Raw genomic sequence first — 18289 nt, 5'->3', positions numbered from 1 at the left:
TATGGGCATTGTCGTTTACGTAGTTCTAAATCAGAGATATATATTTTTTAACAAATAAAACTACTGATATTTTATTTTATAATACCGGTAGTACCGAAGGTCAATTTTTGCCCTAATACTGGTATCACCTGTATTGGTACTATCGATATTGCTATCCCTAGTTCTGTACAAATAAAACAAGATAGTTTATTATGCGATTCAATAAATATATGTACTTTCTCTACCCTTTTTTTGAACTACATATTACTTTATTTAATTTAATGATGCTTGGGGTGTTTGAAACATCACTAAAAAAACATTGTGAACAATTTTATCTCATAAGTACACGAACCAATTTATGTTACTAAATAATTTAAATGTAAATTTACATTTTTTCAAGCTTTTATCATCCAGTCACCCTCGAGGGTACGCTTCCATGAATATTTACAATAATTCCTCACATTTCATACATAAGGTAGTGCGGGCCCAGTGTCTTTTTTTATCAGCTAACGCTTCAGGCTTTAAATCTATTCGAGAATATTTTAAGCGACCGCCTTGGTAGCGGAAGGCGGAAAATAGTCGAAAAATTTATATTTGCAACTGACGTTTCTGACGTTTCATATAAAGCTTTGAAGTTTCATATTTTGACATGGAACTCGTGACACACTATAACACAGAGTTGGCTGAGGAAATATGTGATTTAAAAAAATGTTAACCACTCAATTTTTGTCGGTATTTGCTATTTTTAATATCTTGATGTATTATTGAAAACTCATATCTGTATAGTGTTCTTGTAACTATTTTTAAGACAATGATTTTTCGTTACAGTGCCTCCAGACATCGTGGACGACCAAACCTCCAGCGACTTGACCATAGAAGAGGGTACAAACACTCTCTTGAACTGCAAAGCCACAGGAAGACCCCTGCCGAGGATTGTCTGGAGGAGAGAAGACGGAGATCACATAGTACTTAGAAACGAGTCTGGTGACGTCAGCAGAGGTACTTTGAAACTTCAATAATCTTTCAATATATAAATAGTTCTGGTAGGTCGATTTTCTAAACGGCCTCGAGTAACTTCAAGGGATTTCTGTGGTTAACTATGCGGAATTTCCATATTGCCCTGGCTCATTGAGCGACAAGACCCAAATCAAAAAGGCCAACAAGACCTTTGTCTCGGTTTAGCACACTGATAAGATTGCTCACAAAATTGTACAATCTCAAATAATATAACGCTTGTATATATTACATATTATGTACGTTTAATCTCGGCCTTGCTTTTCGGAAGATGCCTTATTTATACTAATTAAGTTTGAGAATCACAATAAACGCATTTATGAGGATTGGATTACAAAAATAGATGACTAAACTATTATATAATCATATTCGCGTACTTTGTACGCTCATATTTCACTTTTATTATTACGTATATAGCACTTTTAACCCTTTGGAGTCTATATCTCAAGCGCAAGTATGAAAACCGAGTCGTAATGTGAATAAAATATGTAATGTCATTTCATTTATTTTTCATGTGAAAATATAAAAAATATTTCAATGGCTTTTAATGATATCTAAAGTCAGGAAATAATAAATAAATAATACGCAATATATGCATACATGCTTTTTTACTAGCCTGATAATGAAAATATATGCACGAGTGTATGAAAGTGTTAAATCTATGTTGCATGTAATTAAATTAGTGCTTAAAATAATTTATTAAATGTTAATTGCACTTAATAAAACTAAAATATTCACTGCAAATAAGTAATAACATTATGCAATATAGTGTCTTACTTCTATTCATTATAGCAGAGTTCTCTCTGCTATAATGAATAGAAGTAACTCTTTTTTTGTGAAGCACTTGACTAAATATTTTAGTCTCAGAGGACTTAATAAAAACGTAATTTTTCTCTTAGTAAAGCAAACTATTCGAATTCCATCTTTAATAAAAAAATATGATGGTTAAGTTCACGAGAGCAAATAAAATTCACCGCTTACACAACTGGTTGAATGACACATGTTTGATTGGAATTTTTCCCACAAAGTACTGCTTTTGAATATTACAATAAATTCCGTGCATTTTCAAAAGCTTCATATTTTTTTCCAACTAAGCATTAACCTGCTTATATTTTTAACCAAATAATGTGACACATTTTAGTTTTTTCACTTCAGAATATATTTCGGTAACAGTTTCTCAACTTGCTTAAAAAAAATCCGTAATTGTTTCATGCAGTTGCTTCAAACATAGCATCAAATTTCTGAATAAGCAACGTGATAAAAAATAACTGTTTTAAAAATCTTCTAAAAATATGTACATATTAACACTATTTTTACCTCATTATTTTATTACACAAAATATGAACTATTTTGCAACATTACACTTGTTATAATTTGACATTAGGCGCTTGTGAATACTTAGATTAAGAAAAGGTGTCAAAAAGAAAAAATGGAAGCCACTGAATGAGGCAGAAAAAACATTTAAAATCATTCATTTTGATATTTAATTGCCTATTGATGTTACGCACAATGTGTTCAGGCTTTCTAGCAACTATCTCACATAAAACCTACCCAAAATACTTTTTAACACTATTTTTATCTCATCTTTCTATTACACAAAATAATAGCAATTTCACAAAAATAAACCTGTGATAATTTGACATTAGACGACTTGTTAATACTTGAAATCAGAAAAGATGCAAAGAGACAAAACAATTTTAACCCACTGAATGAGGCAGAAAAAACATTTATTTTGCTATTTAATTGCCTATTGATGTAGCGCACAATGTGCTCCAACTGTTCTTACCGAAAACCTAATAGACTAATATAAGGCTGTAACAATCATTCACGACTTTATTAATTTACCGCTAAATTTAATTACAGCTTCATTTCCTTTATTTTATTTTCGCGAAATAAAGATGTTAAAATAAAATAAAAACATTTTGAATTTTTCAACTTTTCTGCAAGTTGTCAATATCGTATCGAGTGCTTAATATAGTGATGATTGTATTCTTCAAGTACAAACATAAGTTCATCGCACATTAAACAAAATTCTTTGTCTAATTCGATAATAAAATAATTCACACTCCACTCTGATTTAAAATCACGACATTTGACACACTAGTCTCTTTTTTTCTGACTTATACAGTGACATGATGACACTGGGCACAGAAGTCACTGTCGAATTATAGCTGCATAACGTCACAGTGAAATGTAAAGAAATAGAAGCACCACTTAGTTTGCCGAATACAATAATGTTTTCGGCGCTAGCTATGAGGAGATGGATTTTTTAAACGTTAATGCCGCCGCCATGACGCATTCAGAAAATCTGCCAAGTCACAATGGTCTGATTTTTAATAAAAAATAAAATAAAATAAATAGTATCTCGCAACTTAATAATTTGTTATAGAGCATAATATTTGCATATCTTTTTTTGTACAAGTCCAAAGTGAAACACATTACTAAATAATATCAATTTTTGATTTGGCATGAGTACTATTAGTCAGAGAAATTTGATATTTTTTTACTAGCAATATTAATCTTGAAAATGAGTCCCGTAGAAGATCTTAGTCTGCTGGTTAACAAAAAATATTGAGAAACACTAGTAAAGCTAATCCACAAACAACGCATCAAATCGTTCCACAACATATAAATGCCATAATATAAACTTTTTTTAATGTCTCTTTATCATTAGTTTCCAGAAATAATAGTAAACCATTATTGAAGATAAATTTTACCTGCACTTATACGATAACCAGAAGAGTAAGACAGCAAATAAGCTCTAAAACTTGCTCGGAAGCACGAATTTACACAAAAAAAAATATCGTGACTTTTTGCTGGTATTCTAGGGAATTATTCATTGATACTTTGTTATGTCAGGTGAAACCATGCATAGAAAATTTATAAAACACCCAATATTGATAAACAGACTTGAAGGGATATTATAAGACCTTATACTTTACTAATCAGTTTGAAAAATAAACTAATTAGGATTAAATATTTTGCCTCATTCAACATATTCCGCTGACCTTTCCTCATACTTTAATAAACGCGTATTTATACGGTAGAAGCCTTTGACGACTTTACAACCTCTAATAATAATTTATAATCAAGACATTCATTCAATGGTAAATCGTTGGCATGCGACCATTTATGTAAATAAAGCATATTTTGTTCAATAAAATATTGCTTTGATGTTTTACAAATATACCTAATGTTATATTTAAAACAGTAGATGTTAATTTTTCTCTGTCATATGCATACTAAATATAATTTAATATAAATACTGAAATCTAAACGGCGTATAATGGTCACTTTTTTACATTTTCAATTTATTTAAGTACTTATATCAATCACTGACCGTATGTGCGATACGGTGCCCTTTCTGCTCGGCAATCACTTGTTCTTTTCCGCTTTGCCTTTTGAAGGTCCGACTTTTGAAGATTTTTCACGAGACCCTTTGCCCACCCGCAACCCACTCAATTCGCATTTCCTTTTGTACATTCGCAGAAAACGTAACCCTTTCGGTATTGCGGTCAAAGAGCATTGTGCGTGCGGCCGGCAGCGATTTATATTAATATATAAAATTAAATTAATACACTAGCATTACGGTACAATTCCCTTTTGATAACATATATATATTTCATAGTTCTATTATTTATAATTTAATTAAACTATAAAAGGGGAGTGGGTTTTCTACGATCGGTCTCGCGATGGTCGTCATTGTAACCGTAACGGCTAAACCGCAAGCCGTAGCACTCAAGTGTCGACGGCTGCATTACGTTAGTGCATTAATTATCAGACACAATGACGTATACCGAATTAATTCGGCTGCGAAATGAGCACTTCATAATTCATGTCTGCGTTCGCCATTCAATTTGTGATTTATCATGGCACGCAATGCACGAAACCCTTGACGGAAGGAAGCAAAGCGATTGCGTGACGCGAAAGCAGTGCCAAATCAGAGAGAGATGGTTTAACAATATGGTATTTCGTACAGTTTATACAAAAGACATGAAAGTGACGGAAAACAACATATTCAGCGCAAGTTTCGATGCGGTAGCATGTACCTAAAAGACCTTTGAGGACCTCCCACGGACATCATCCCTACGCCAAATTTTCCACCACCACTCGGAGAAAACATCTCACCGCTTATTGTTTGTCGCAATTGAAGTATAATCTAATAAAACTCTAATTAGATTCACCTGCGTCTCACTGGCTACGAAGCACACCCCTTAGGGTTACAAAATCTTAAAAATACATTGATAGTTTTAAAATAACATTCAAATTCTATAATAAGAAAAATAATTTTGTCAAAATGTTATTTATACGCAAATTTAAATTTCCAACAAAAATTAGGCCTAATGTCATGCGAATTTTTACATATAGTTTTAATTCATTTTGATTTAATTGAAATCTTACAAATCTAACCATTTGTAAGATTTTATAAATTTAAAATCGAATATTATGATTTTAATAAAACAATTATGCGAGTTTTATTATTAATATTTTTTCATATTAAGTTTACTATTTTTTTATTTTCTTAAATAAAAAAAATGCATAGTGATGGGTTTGCAATGAAATAAACATTTCATTTACATGATACAAAAAGTTAATTACAGATCTGACCGGCGCGTCTTTTCTACTACTTTGCCAAAACCGACTGGTCCTTTCCACCGCCGCTCCGTCAGTCTGTGTTGCCAAAGTTCTGCGTAACACTAGGCTACTCAACTTAATCGGCCCCCACAAAAAAATGTATTAAAAATAATTTTATAATAAAAAATTCTAAGCTTATTCCATAAATATTGCTTCGGTATTTGTGTAATACCTATGTATACTTAGGGTTATAAGGCTTTAAAAATCGAACTGCTACATACTAAAATGGCAGTGTTTTTATATACATATCTAAACCTACAATTTCGGGTATAATACAACCATATTATGTGTTATTTTTACCAAATTGTTACGTTGCACAGCGTTCGTATGTGTATTCGTAATAATATTCATGCTCGTAAGCTCGTTATCAGCAAGCCAAACTTTTAAAAAGTAAACAGCTGCGCAAATCCTTATAAATAATATTATTATACCAGACTATAGCTAATAAATATATGTTTTGTAAATAATAATATTTGTTTTACACATACATTAGATATGTTGATCTATTATCTGTAGTTATCAATCATATAGTATTAACGCACAATACTACAAAAGGTAATTAAGTTGACATATAGTTATTTTCGGTGTCTTTTTGAGATAAGTCTCAGACAGATCTCAAAAATGAATTTAATGTAATATAAATAGCACTAGGTGACTAAAATCTCAAACACCTGGATTCAAATATTATATGAACCTAAGTGTTTTTTTAATTTCTATTGTGTCTGGAAGATCAGAATTTCTGATTTTTATACAAATATAATTCCTGTAGATCGTCAGAGATAATTTTTATTTCTCTAATGTCACAGATTGATTAATTATAAATAATTTAAATAAAATCAATCTAGTTTATTATTATTGACATATTCTACCTTTCAGATGTAATAATAGTTTATATATAATAAAATAGATGTCACTTAATTCAGTCTGATGCCTCAATACCTACTTAGTAGTTGTCGATTGTGTTTACCACATTGTAACATATTATCAGTTATCTTTTACTATCGTACTGCAACGAAAAACTAATTATTTTGTTTTTTATTAAATATACATATACGACTTTTTACTTTATAAAAAGATTTGCGCCCCCTTACCTTAAAAACTTATCATAATAAATCAAAAAAAGCACCGCACTGAAATATTTCTATGTTATCTGTTAAAGGGAACATATCTTTATATTTATATATTTTATTGATTTTTATATATTTGAAATAATTTAAAATACCTTATCTTATAAATTATAAGATAATAAAAATTTTTTATTTTCTACTTTTATAATCAATGAAAAAATGAGTTCCTGTAATGCATTTTAAAAATACTACTAATATTTTTTTATTAAATTATAATATATTATACTTTAGTATAAAAGAATTTATTTTAATATAATGCATTCTAGCGTGAATTAGACCAATTTTGCTATAGGTCACCGGTTTTGCAATGATTTTCATCTTTCCTGTAATTTTTCAATCTCTATTGTACAATATTCCGATTCGAGAAACACAATTAGGTAATTTTTTACATCAGTGAACTCTCAAGACCCTTTTTCTATTATAGCGAATGAAACGTACGTGGTGAAAACCTTACTGTATTTTTTTAATGTTTCCCGTTGCCTTTTACATCGGATTTATTGCTGATGTATAAAAAAAAATCAAAAACTTGTACGAAACTATTTTCATATATTAATAATATATTTATTGCAATTGCTTGATTTAATGAAAAAAGTTTTAATTAAATAATACAGATGCAAAAAAATTACTAAGCCTTTTACACTATCTGAGACAGATAATAAATGTAATATATGTGTAACAGTAAAAAATTTCACACTTTTTTAGTAAAAGTTATATTAAACGGTATGCATCTGCTAGGCATTGAAAAGGCATTTGATATGCTGCGAAATGACGTCTTACAATATGTTCTTGTTCTCGTGTTTTTTTTTATTTCGGCACCCAACACGCGTATGATCACTTCGTAATTTATGAGTGAATATTTCTTGACAATAATGCATTTTAAAATGATATGTATATTTATTTATGTTAATATCCATTTGTTGGAATTATTAATTGACATAAATAGCTCTGCTTTGTCACACTAATACTAGCGAAAATAAATATATTCACAATATTATACTTTACTATTTCTCAAAATTTCACAAATAAATCGAATAGTGAAAATAAAAATTCCTATTTCTCGAAAAATAAATAAACATCAAGAAACCAAAATGGCAAGTAGTACCATTCCATCTTCAACAATGGTTATTATTTTAGTCCTTAGCCCAATTAACTGCTCCTATTATAACATTTTTTAATAATTTATAAAAACCGAGTTTTTCACTCAAACTTAATTGTGAACGTTTTGACATTATATTTTTTATAAATATTTTCACTACAAAAGCACAAAATAAATAAATGCCAAATGTTCATGTTTGTTTTTTTTTAATAAAACCATTTTTAGCCCTCACTGTTTGACAGTTAATTTTTTTAAGCAAATTAGGTAATTCTTCCAGTGATATTAATAATCTATATTCGTGAGTTTCGTTTATGATATTTTAACCCAGTAATTTTGCATAAAACATTATTCGCATAAAGTTCGGAGAAATCCAACCAAGGATTACGGATACATCAAAAATTCTTATGATTTTGAGAAGTGATACATATTATTGACGCTAATGTACTTTATTTTATAATAAATGTAATTTTCTACCTTTCACAGCATATAAACATTTTCTTGGGTTTATAAATCACTCATTAGTCAACCATAATGCTTTTGACCGACGGTCGAAAATAGTGATCTTATCGACTGGCTAATCGCTCTCTCCGGCCAAAATTAGAACACCCTCAAAAGAACAAAATACCCTAATTAGATTTCTATTCGCTCGTACATCAATCCGGCAAACCCTAAACGGAAACTCATTAATCGAATTAATTACTACGCCTCCGTCGCATTCGACGTTTTGCAGCGAAAGAAAAAGTCGCTAATGGCAACACTCCCACGAACGAATGGTTTTCCGTGTGCTCTCACGGCGACGTAATTAGGACCTAATGCTCTTTTTGCCGACGGAATCTAATATTTAACATCATTACTCGTTGTTGACATAAGCCAGCCGACACATCCATCTTGCCGGCATTGACAAGATAATCACCGTGCGACACGCAAATCCGAGCCCGCTCGCGAATTTCATTCTCTTTCGCTTAGGGCTGCCACATTTGGAAAGCTTCAAAACTAAAGATCATACTTTAATCTAAATCTCTCTCTTCTCCAAAAATATAAAATCGAATTTGTATTTATTTGTATACTATTCTGTTAAGCTAGTTAAGTTGCATAGTTGTTTACTCTTTGGTGATTGCACAATCTACGCAACGTTGGTAATATTATTGAAAGCTTCCCAGTATTAAACTTGGCTAAAGACATACTCTATCTACATTTTAATTTGTTTTTTTAATGAACTACGCAATAACATTTTTTTCTTAAAAAATATATCCAAAATAAAAGTAGATGTTAAAAATAAACTGGAGGCCGTAAAAGTGACAGCCCTATTCCGCGAATCTGAGAACAAGTTAATTTAAACGGTACGCGTGTATTATGCAGTATAAATAAACGGGGAGGGATTCGGCTGTGCGTGACAAAACGAATTTCGCATGATGGATGAGTTGTCTTTGAGGCTGTACAGGTGTTAATTAGCACTGTGCGCAGGTATTCAGCTTCCGCGCGACGATTCTTTTGATCGGCAACAATAGTTCAGCATTGAACATTTCGTCTGACTTCTTGAAATGTCATAAAATTTTAAACGTTATTAATGTGTTTAAGACTAATCACGCGAATGCGTGGAGATAACTGATTGAAGCACTTGCTTGTCGCTCTGTTTATACCATGTGTGAAGCTCATACGATTTTTTTTGTAAATGCCAAAAAAAAGGGTAAATCTGTATTAACTAGATATGTCAATCAGACATAATGAATACCAACAAGTAAGTATATAAACTACCAGACCGAAAGTCTGGGAGTTGATGACATATAATAAAATATAAATTATTTTATGTGTATTTTAATTTTTAATACATTGATAGAGCCGTTTTTTAAAAAAAAAACGCATTTTTATTAATAAAAAAATTAATCTGTTGCCGTGGCTCGAACCCGCGGCCTTTGTGCTACCAGTTTAGTCCATTCTGATTAGGACGATGGAAACCGCTAAAAGATTACGTGACATTCAACAAAAATACAGACCACCCGTAAACATATTCACGTTAAACAACCGGTTTTCAAAACCTGCATTAAAAATAGTGATTGCGTAATAAAAATTATACAGATACAAAATGTTTTTTGTTTGGATTTATTTGTTTATATTATATATTATCTATTCTCTGCTGAAATTTGATTGAATTAAAAATATTAAAACACACACTCACTTGTGTAATAGATAATATTTCCGCAGACTTGTTCCATCCAGATTTTAGACAGCGGTATGCTGAATATGTAGTTTTCAAGCTCTTTTAATAAGATTTGTGAATAAAATCTGTCAGCAACTGTCGACAGATTAATGACAAGTGGCTGTCGCCTTGAATGGGATTGAGCCGCCGAACAAAAGCAATATACGCAATCTCTTTGATGCGCACGAGTGCGAAAAGATATGTTGTTTTTTATCACTCGTCTGATAATATGTGATTAAACATGTTTGTGTTTTGTTTGTGGAACACCTTTTAACTCTCCACGAAATACCAGTTTTCCGCAGAATATAAATAGCTTGGATAAACTCGCATCAACGAGTTGTCAAACATTCCTTAGCAACTTCAAAACATGATTTATTTAATAGACTCTACACTGAGCTTACAATAAATAGTATTCCAAACCCTCTAGAAAAAACGCACTAGAATAGAAATATATATTTTCGTAGAGATATCTGAAAAAAAGTCTTCAACTCCTTTTTAACAACAGGGAGTAAATCACTTAGCTAAGATACCTGACGAGAAAGATATAATTGAAAAGGCTACAAAAGGCGTATTTCCAATAAATTATTAAATTGACACGCGCTCCGCATACCGATGCCGAGCATCGATGACACCTTATTGAGTTACATACATTCGTGCATGCTAGAGCCGTGTCACGAAACAAAATCGCACGAAAATACGATTGTGTGTTGTTTTTATTTCTACCTGCGCTGCAATAACTGCAGCTTTTATGAATATCTTCTTCTGGAAGGCGTCAGTGCTTGTCCTTGAGCGCGTGTCTTAGAGATGATTGCTCGTACAAAGTCCGAGATCGAAGGTGACTTCACTTACAGTACTTAGCGGACCTGGACCCTAACACCATCCCCCATAAACACAAACGCCCACAAGCTATTCTAACCCTCCAACTACTAATTACATCCCTACCCATTACTTTAAATCCAGTTCAACCACAACTTTAATTTACCAATCAGCAATAAGCAAATAGCCAAAAAAACTAGGAACACCAAAAAACATCAGGATCAAGGCGGGATCTCAGATTCATGTCTGATGCATAGATTCGCTACACAATTAACTTTTTTTGTACAAAAATAGTCAATATCCTCTTCATATAAGGGCAAATAATCTACTTACAGATCTTTCGATTAATTTACCGTCCGTGTGCTTTGAATAAAAAGTGGAAGCTGTGACGTTCACTGCCTTATTGCAAACTTTTGCGATGTACATATTAAATTTTTAAATAAATTTACTACTATTAAAGAAAAAAATATAAAGCAACTACTTAATAAATAAAAAATATTAACATTTATTAAGAGCTTTCAAAAATTAATTTTATCAACAAAATTTGTAATTATATATTTGAATTTGAATATATCTATTTAATATGTATGTATGTATGTACCTATGTATAGTACATGTATTGAACGTGTGCAGCTTCATCAATTCGTATTGTCTATGAGTGTTAAGGCAACGAGACGAATATTCCAACGAGTCCATCCAAGTGTGAACATTTGCCCCTGAGCGAATAATACGAAATTCGATCACGAATACCGTCTCTAATAAAACAGAGCCGACATATATAAATATAAGGCAGTACTGAAGAAGCGCGAGGGAAAATTGTCTTTACTTTAATTCACCCTCCCTTTTATCGATTCTTCTGAACTCTAAGCTGCATCACAACCCCATCTTTGTTCCTGGGATTTTAAGGCACCCTCGCAGTTGGTGCAAGCAGTCAAATTTTCACCCCAGCTGCGACCTATGTATGTACAAGTTGAAAATCATGGATTCGATTCGCTTGTTTATACATAAATTCATTACTCTTGCAATCCCAGTTGCGACATTAAAGAGCGCAAACTACTCGCAATTCCGTGCACGCTTCCCCTTCGGCTGCAACTTTCAAAACATCCGGCAAACCTTTGTTTAACAGCTTAAGCGCCACAAGAGTAAAAGGGGTATGTGTAGATACAGATATATAATAGGACTAGTCTGCCTGTCTGCTAAACTCGCAGACCATTAAAATTCAAGCAATGCTTAAAATCACATTTAGCTATTGAAACTTTTCATAATATTGTAGATCTACCTAAGGCATCTAAATACCCGGTTCTCAAGTATTTTCTCATAAATTAACCGGGTACGAGGTTCAGTTCTGGATAATATTTGTTCACTATAATATACCGACACAGAATTATAATTTATATTATTCACATATATTATAAACTAAAATATTTTATTTTCGTATTTTGCTTAAATAGTATTTAATTATAAAAATGAATAAAATATTTGAGTAGAAAATTAAAACAGATGTAATATTAATTACCTAATCAAATAACTATTTATGTGTAATTGTTATCATCAATGTTGTATGTAGTATATATTGTATATATACATATGATTTAATCATTAAAACAATAATGTATTTATTTTATGGAATTTTGGATCTTTTGAATTGTGTGAGATATATATTTCATATAGAGAAACCAAATAATACATTGAAATTAAAATAACCGAGTACCACTTAAAAATAACGGTGTACTCGGTTATTTTTAAAATATGCGAGTGTCCGGATACCCGATTCAGATTCATCTATTTTATCTTGTTTCTCTTTGTACCATTATTGAAGAGAATAGTGTTTTGTTATCGAAATTTGACTATTTGACTGTTGTTTATTTATTTATTTATTTATTTATTAAAATTATAACCATCGTGACCTGACAGGCAAACCTAATGCGTCACGATTAGGGATTCCAATCCCGGGCTAAAATTTTGATCCCGGGATTTCGGTATTGAATTTCGTCGATCCCGGGATCCCGGGACAAGTCCCGGGATAATTTTCATGTTATTTTTTCGATAAAAATAATTTAAAATGAATAATACAATATATTTTTACATCTGTTTTTTATAACGTACAATGTATAAAGTACGTATAATTTTAGTCTTGGACTTAAAATAGAAAATATTATAATAAAAATAAAAAAGGGAAGGTTATATATTTATTTGAGAAGAAAAAAATGAACTTTTGACAATGAATGTACATAGGTATGTACATTCATAGACACAATTAATTGAAAACATTATTTTGAATAAAACTCACGAAGTAACATCAAAGCATCAAGTGTTTTATCGTTTAGCCTTGATCTTATTTTGGTTCCTAAGCAGCCTGCTGCTGAAAAAGCACGTTCAGACTCACAGCCTCAAAGATTCACAGATGACACGTGCAAGTCGCGCAAGTTTGTACACGAAATATAACGATGTTGTCAATAATAATTCGATTGTGCTTGATAAATCAACCAATCCGAAAAATTCGGGATTATGTTTTATAATCCCGGGACTCATCGGGTATTGAAAATCGTTCGGGATCCCGGGATCCCGGGATTCGGGATCCCGGGATTGGAATCCCTAGTCACGATAGTCAAAAGTACTAATACATCATAATACATACAAATATAAACAAGACAAAACAGACACAAATCACCTCAACAGGTGTGCATTGTCCCATACGAACTGAACCTAAACTCCATATGTGCAAGAGAAAATGTCAATATTACTATGGACAGAATTGAGCAGATAAATAGCCTTGGCCAGAGAAGAGTTGGCAAGTGCTCCAGTTCTACACTTAACAGGCAAGAATAGTGGACGCGACCGAGAACTATAACCACCTTCAGGAGCCCACATTTGAAGCTGCTCGAGCACTGAAGGATTGTCTACAATGCCCTTGAGCAATTTCCATAAGTGTTTAATTACATAAACACTTCTGCGAGTCAACAAAGAAACGTATCCCAGGGCTCCCAAAATAAAAGCACTAGGAAACAAGAACGGATAATACCCGTATTCTTTCAAGTATAAATATCGAAGAAATTTACGTTGTACTTTTTCCAGCTTCAATTCATTACATTGATTCATTACGCCTGGGATCCAAATGATAGAGCTAGTTTCTAGTATGCTGCGGACTAGAGTATCATAAAGAGTGCGCAATACTAAAGTATTCTTCAAGTAACGCGCATTTCTCAAGATAAAACCGAGCATTTTTAAGGATTTGCTATGAGTCTCTGCAATGTGCTGGCTAAATTTCCAACGTTCTTCGAAAGTCACTCCTAAATCCTTAGTTGAAGAAAACCTTTCCAGAAAATATCCGCCTAGATGGTATGAATATTTTACCGGCGTTAATGACCTTGAAAATGAAATTGTGTGACATTTCTTTACACTGAAAGGCAATTGGTTATAGCACGCCCATTTCCATATAGAGTTGAGATCCTCCTGTAGGTCGAGGGAATCAGAAATCGAATGCATTTTCTTGTAAATTTTCAAGTCATCTGCATATAATAAAAAATCTGAATGCTCTATTGCCGTTTCTATGTCATTAATGAACAATAAAAACAACAATGGACCCAAATTGGATCCTTGAGGTACTCCAGTAGGGGTCTTATATCGTTCTGAAAAAGAGTTATTATACTTGACGAATTGATATCTATTGGTCAAGTAATTTGAGAATAGATTTATGAGATCTTCAGAAAACCCGAAATTAGATAACTTTTTTACAAGTAAAGCATGGTTAACTTTATCAAATGCTTTTTCAAAGTCTGTGTATATGACGTCCACTTGTACACCAGAGTCCAATGATTTTGAAACAATTGTTGAATTCATTATGTGTTTAATCAATGAAATTCGGATTTTACAGTTATTTTTTCATTTTAATATATTTTTTAATAATACAGTTCTCTGTTGTACCATAAGCGTGATATCTAGGAAATGTAAAGTTTTAATCGAAAATCGATAGTTTGATGAAGAATCGTGTGCTAAAGACAGCGCTCTCTGCTTAATATGCTCGGAAGAAACATTTGTGTTAAAATAATATGAAACAGAATATGAAGAGGCATTATTAAATTAAACATTCTTTAAAATTTAACAATATACAATGTACATAAACTGCAATAAAGTCTCAAGCAGTAGCAAAATATATTTAAAATCGCATTGTATATATCAGATACAACAGTTCCTGCAAGCTATATTGTCAATCAAATTATAGCGAAAATAATTAAACCGTTCTCTGATGGAGAATTAATAAAATGCTTAGAAGCTGTAGCGGATCTCAGTCAAAAAATATGTATTCTTGAAAATCAGCTCGGTTTTTTATTGCAAGTAAAATTGATGCTCTTTCAAATGATATCAAAAGCAATTTCAAGGAACGAATTTCGAAGCTGGAATGGATTTCTATAGCTTTAGATTAAAGCTGTGACATTACCGACACAGCGCAACTTGCTGTTTTTTGAGAGGAAAGGATTTCAGTTTTAATTTCATCGAAGAACTAGCATCCTTTGTTTTATTAAAAGGAACAACTACAGAAATATATGTGTATGAGGAATCAAAAACTGTTATGGGCAATTAAACATCCCGATAATAATGTAAAGTAGGATGGGAATTAATTATTACCTACCGCATTTTACACCAAGAATTTTTTTTTTAAATGATTTTAATTATCCCAACAATCGACAACGTTATTAATTTTATTAGATCTCAAAAACTGAATCATCGCCAATTTAAAAAAAATAATGACATAGTAAGCGAATACAGTGATGTTATTTTTAACACCAAAGTTCGATGGTTAATTCTGGTGAAATGCCAAAGCACTTTTATGAATTAAGAGAGGAAACTAACTTACTTTTGGAGATGAAGGAATATCCATAAGGAATGGACGTGTGATTTTGGATTTTATATTTATATTATTCAGCATTTAAGTGATTTGAATGCAAGGACCAAATAAACTGATAACGAAATGTTTGATAAAATAAAATCTTTAAAAAATATGCTTATAATATGGTATCGTTAACTTAATTCGAATAATTTGCCATGTTTTCTGATCTTAAGAAAAGAGAATCCATCTAACACGAAAAAGTATGAAGACGAAATACAAAGGCTTTATCAAGAATTTGATTAACGTTTTAAATATTTACGGGAGAATAAAACTCCTTTTGAATTTTTTCATCCCCGTACAATTTACACATTGAAAGAATACCCGAAAATTTTCAAATTGCGTTAATTGATTTGTAATACAATGCAGGATAACAAAAAAACAAATTTTAAAACGTTGATCTCGCTCATTTTTATAACAACATTTTCCCATCTGAAAAAAATCCATTATTAGCTAACGATGTTACTGATTAATAGTATAGCAATGAAACAATGTATAAATTAATCTAACGACCACATCCGCGTGTCGCTGTAGCTGTACACTGATTATTTTCGTGCCGCGCTGCATACCGCACCAATGGGCTCAAATATTTATTGTACAAAACTTACATTATAATATACCATTTTCCATCAGATTTCGGTAACATTATTCAGGCGTAAATTGCTTGCGTTGTGTCCATTCGTGTTCTGGTGCGTCTTTGTTGCCACCTAGTCACAATGCTTTCTGTAGGTTCTACATGGTGTGTCAAAAGGCACACATCGGTCGATTTCCCCATGGTTTAGTGGCAAAACAATGGACGCCTGCAAAGCCGCGGCCCACAAAGCTGCACCGTCGTGCGATAACGCCTTTCACAAAGGGATATAGTACCTGCAACGTGTTTGGTGCCTGCGCCAGACAATTTCCTCGATTGCATTGAGACTTTTTACCTTGGTTCATAGTCGCATAGTCACTCCGCAACTGTTTGTTGCGCGCGTGCGATAACATTGTGGTAGGGACGTGTGGAGAATTAACCAATTAAATGCCGCAAATACACCCGTGAAAGTGCAATTAAGTATTGGGTAACCATGATATCCAGTCCATTGCCAGGAATACAAACTAACGCTTATTTCAAACGATCACTTAAGATAGTTTTTGAACTTTGAATTGAATTGTATATTGTTCATTGAAGTTCAAATTGCACTTCATATCAGAAACATTAAATATGATAATAATAAAATATAAGATGCTTAAAAGGCATTTAAGAGGCACGTTTAAGTAGGGTTTGCGGGTGTTTCCTTTGAAAAGTTATCAAGAGCTAACTGTTTTCCACTATTCTTTTTCTTTTCTTCATATAGTATTTTATAACATGCTATGTTTTTATTGCTTGCCCTACGCACTTGAGATATGCGATTTCCATTGGGATCACAATCTTCCATAATATTTAAAAATTTGTCAAGCTGCGTGAAGACTTCATTAATATTTTTCATTGATAAAGAGTTTTCCAAAATAAACCTGTCTCATCTACATTAAATATTTGGCTAGAGGAATATTCTCCATCTTCAATAATTTTGGATAATTAGGAAATAAATTCTTTTGCAGCATCTTAATCCGCATCAGCCGATTCTCCAGTAAATTTAATATTATGAAAAGAATACCTCATTTTAAAGTTGTAAAATCAACCGTTACTTGCTTGAAAAACCGTGTTAAAATCTTTTTTTAATCTATCCTTCCAATCTTTGTGCAAACTAAGAGCTTTTGCTTGAATAATTGAAATACTCAGAGGGACATCTTTTTGATGTTGGTTATCGATCCACGATGACAAAGATTTTCTATTTCATCCATGTTTTTTTAAAAACATATCTTTAAAGATTGCGGAAATGTATCTTTATTTTCCACAATTTTGAACGTATTTCTTAATTATATTTTTATTTTGCAAAATTGAACATATCGTAGATCTGCTTGTATCATTCGAACTTCCGATTGAAGCAAAAGATTCACCGCTATCAGAACGTCTAATAATTTCCATCTTTATCTTGAATTGTGTGAAGTTTATGAGTCCTTGATTTATTTTTGTTCGTATCAACACAAGTTTTTCCGTTTCTCACTCGTGTTTATAATTTATTTATTTTTTTTATTTTTATTTTTTAATGTGCGAAATAGCGAATTGTGCGAAAGTCAAACTTTCGAAAGTCGAGAGCCGCCTATATACGTATTTTTTAATAAAAAAATATAATATTTGGATGTAGCAATAGTATCATATGTCGTTTTATTTTTTATTTTGTGTACAAATGTTAGTTTGATAATAAAGCAAAATTTATTCAATAATGGTTAGTTGTAACAACTTCAGTACTTTAAATTTTAAATGTCTCAAATACTAATAAAATGGCCGAATTATGCGGTAAATAGTGTATAAAACCCTTGATAAATATTTAACACATGACATAGTTCTAAAAATATGTGGCATTAGTCGTAACGTATTACGAATTAGTCGGTCGGAAAATTAATTGCGCGATTATTCTTATTATTATTCACCTCTTTTCTTGTCCTTAACAATCAAACTA

At 31.8% G+C, this 18289-nt stretch overlaps 1 protein-coding gene across 3 annotated transcripts in view; it reads left to right on the top strand.

The window, feature by feature from the left end:
• Positions 1-18289, top strand: part of LOC148237111 (lachesin-like) — a 306235-nt gene that overhangs the window by 265246 nt on the left and 22700 nt on the right. For all 3 annotated transcript variants that reach the window (XM_088183322.1, XM_088183323.1, XM_088183324.1), the window contains one exon: positions 808-978. In XM_088183322.1, the coding sequence (XP_088039448.1) occupies positions 808-978 (171 nt within the window). The remainder of the gene's footprint in view (positions 1-807; positions 979-18289) is intronic.

This window comes from Plectrocnemia conspersa, unplaced genomic scaffold (genome assembly GCF_051122295.1).
Source record: "Plectrocnemia conspersa isolate PC_06_02 unplaced genomic scaffold, ASM5112229v1 ptg000003l, whole genome shotgun sequence".
Lineage (NCBI taxonomy): Eukaryota > Metazoa > Arthropoda > Insecta > Trichoptera > Polycentropodidae > Plectrocnemia > Plectrocnemia conspersa.
Note: the sequence above shows the minus strand (reverse complement) of the source record. Positions and strands in the feature narration are given on the sequence as shown.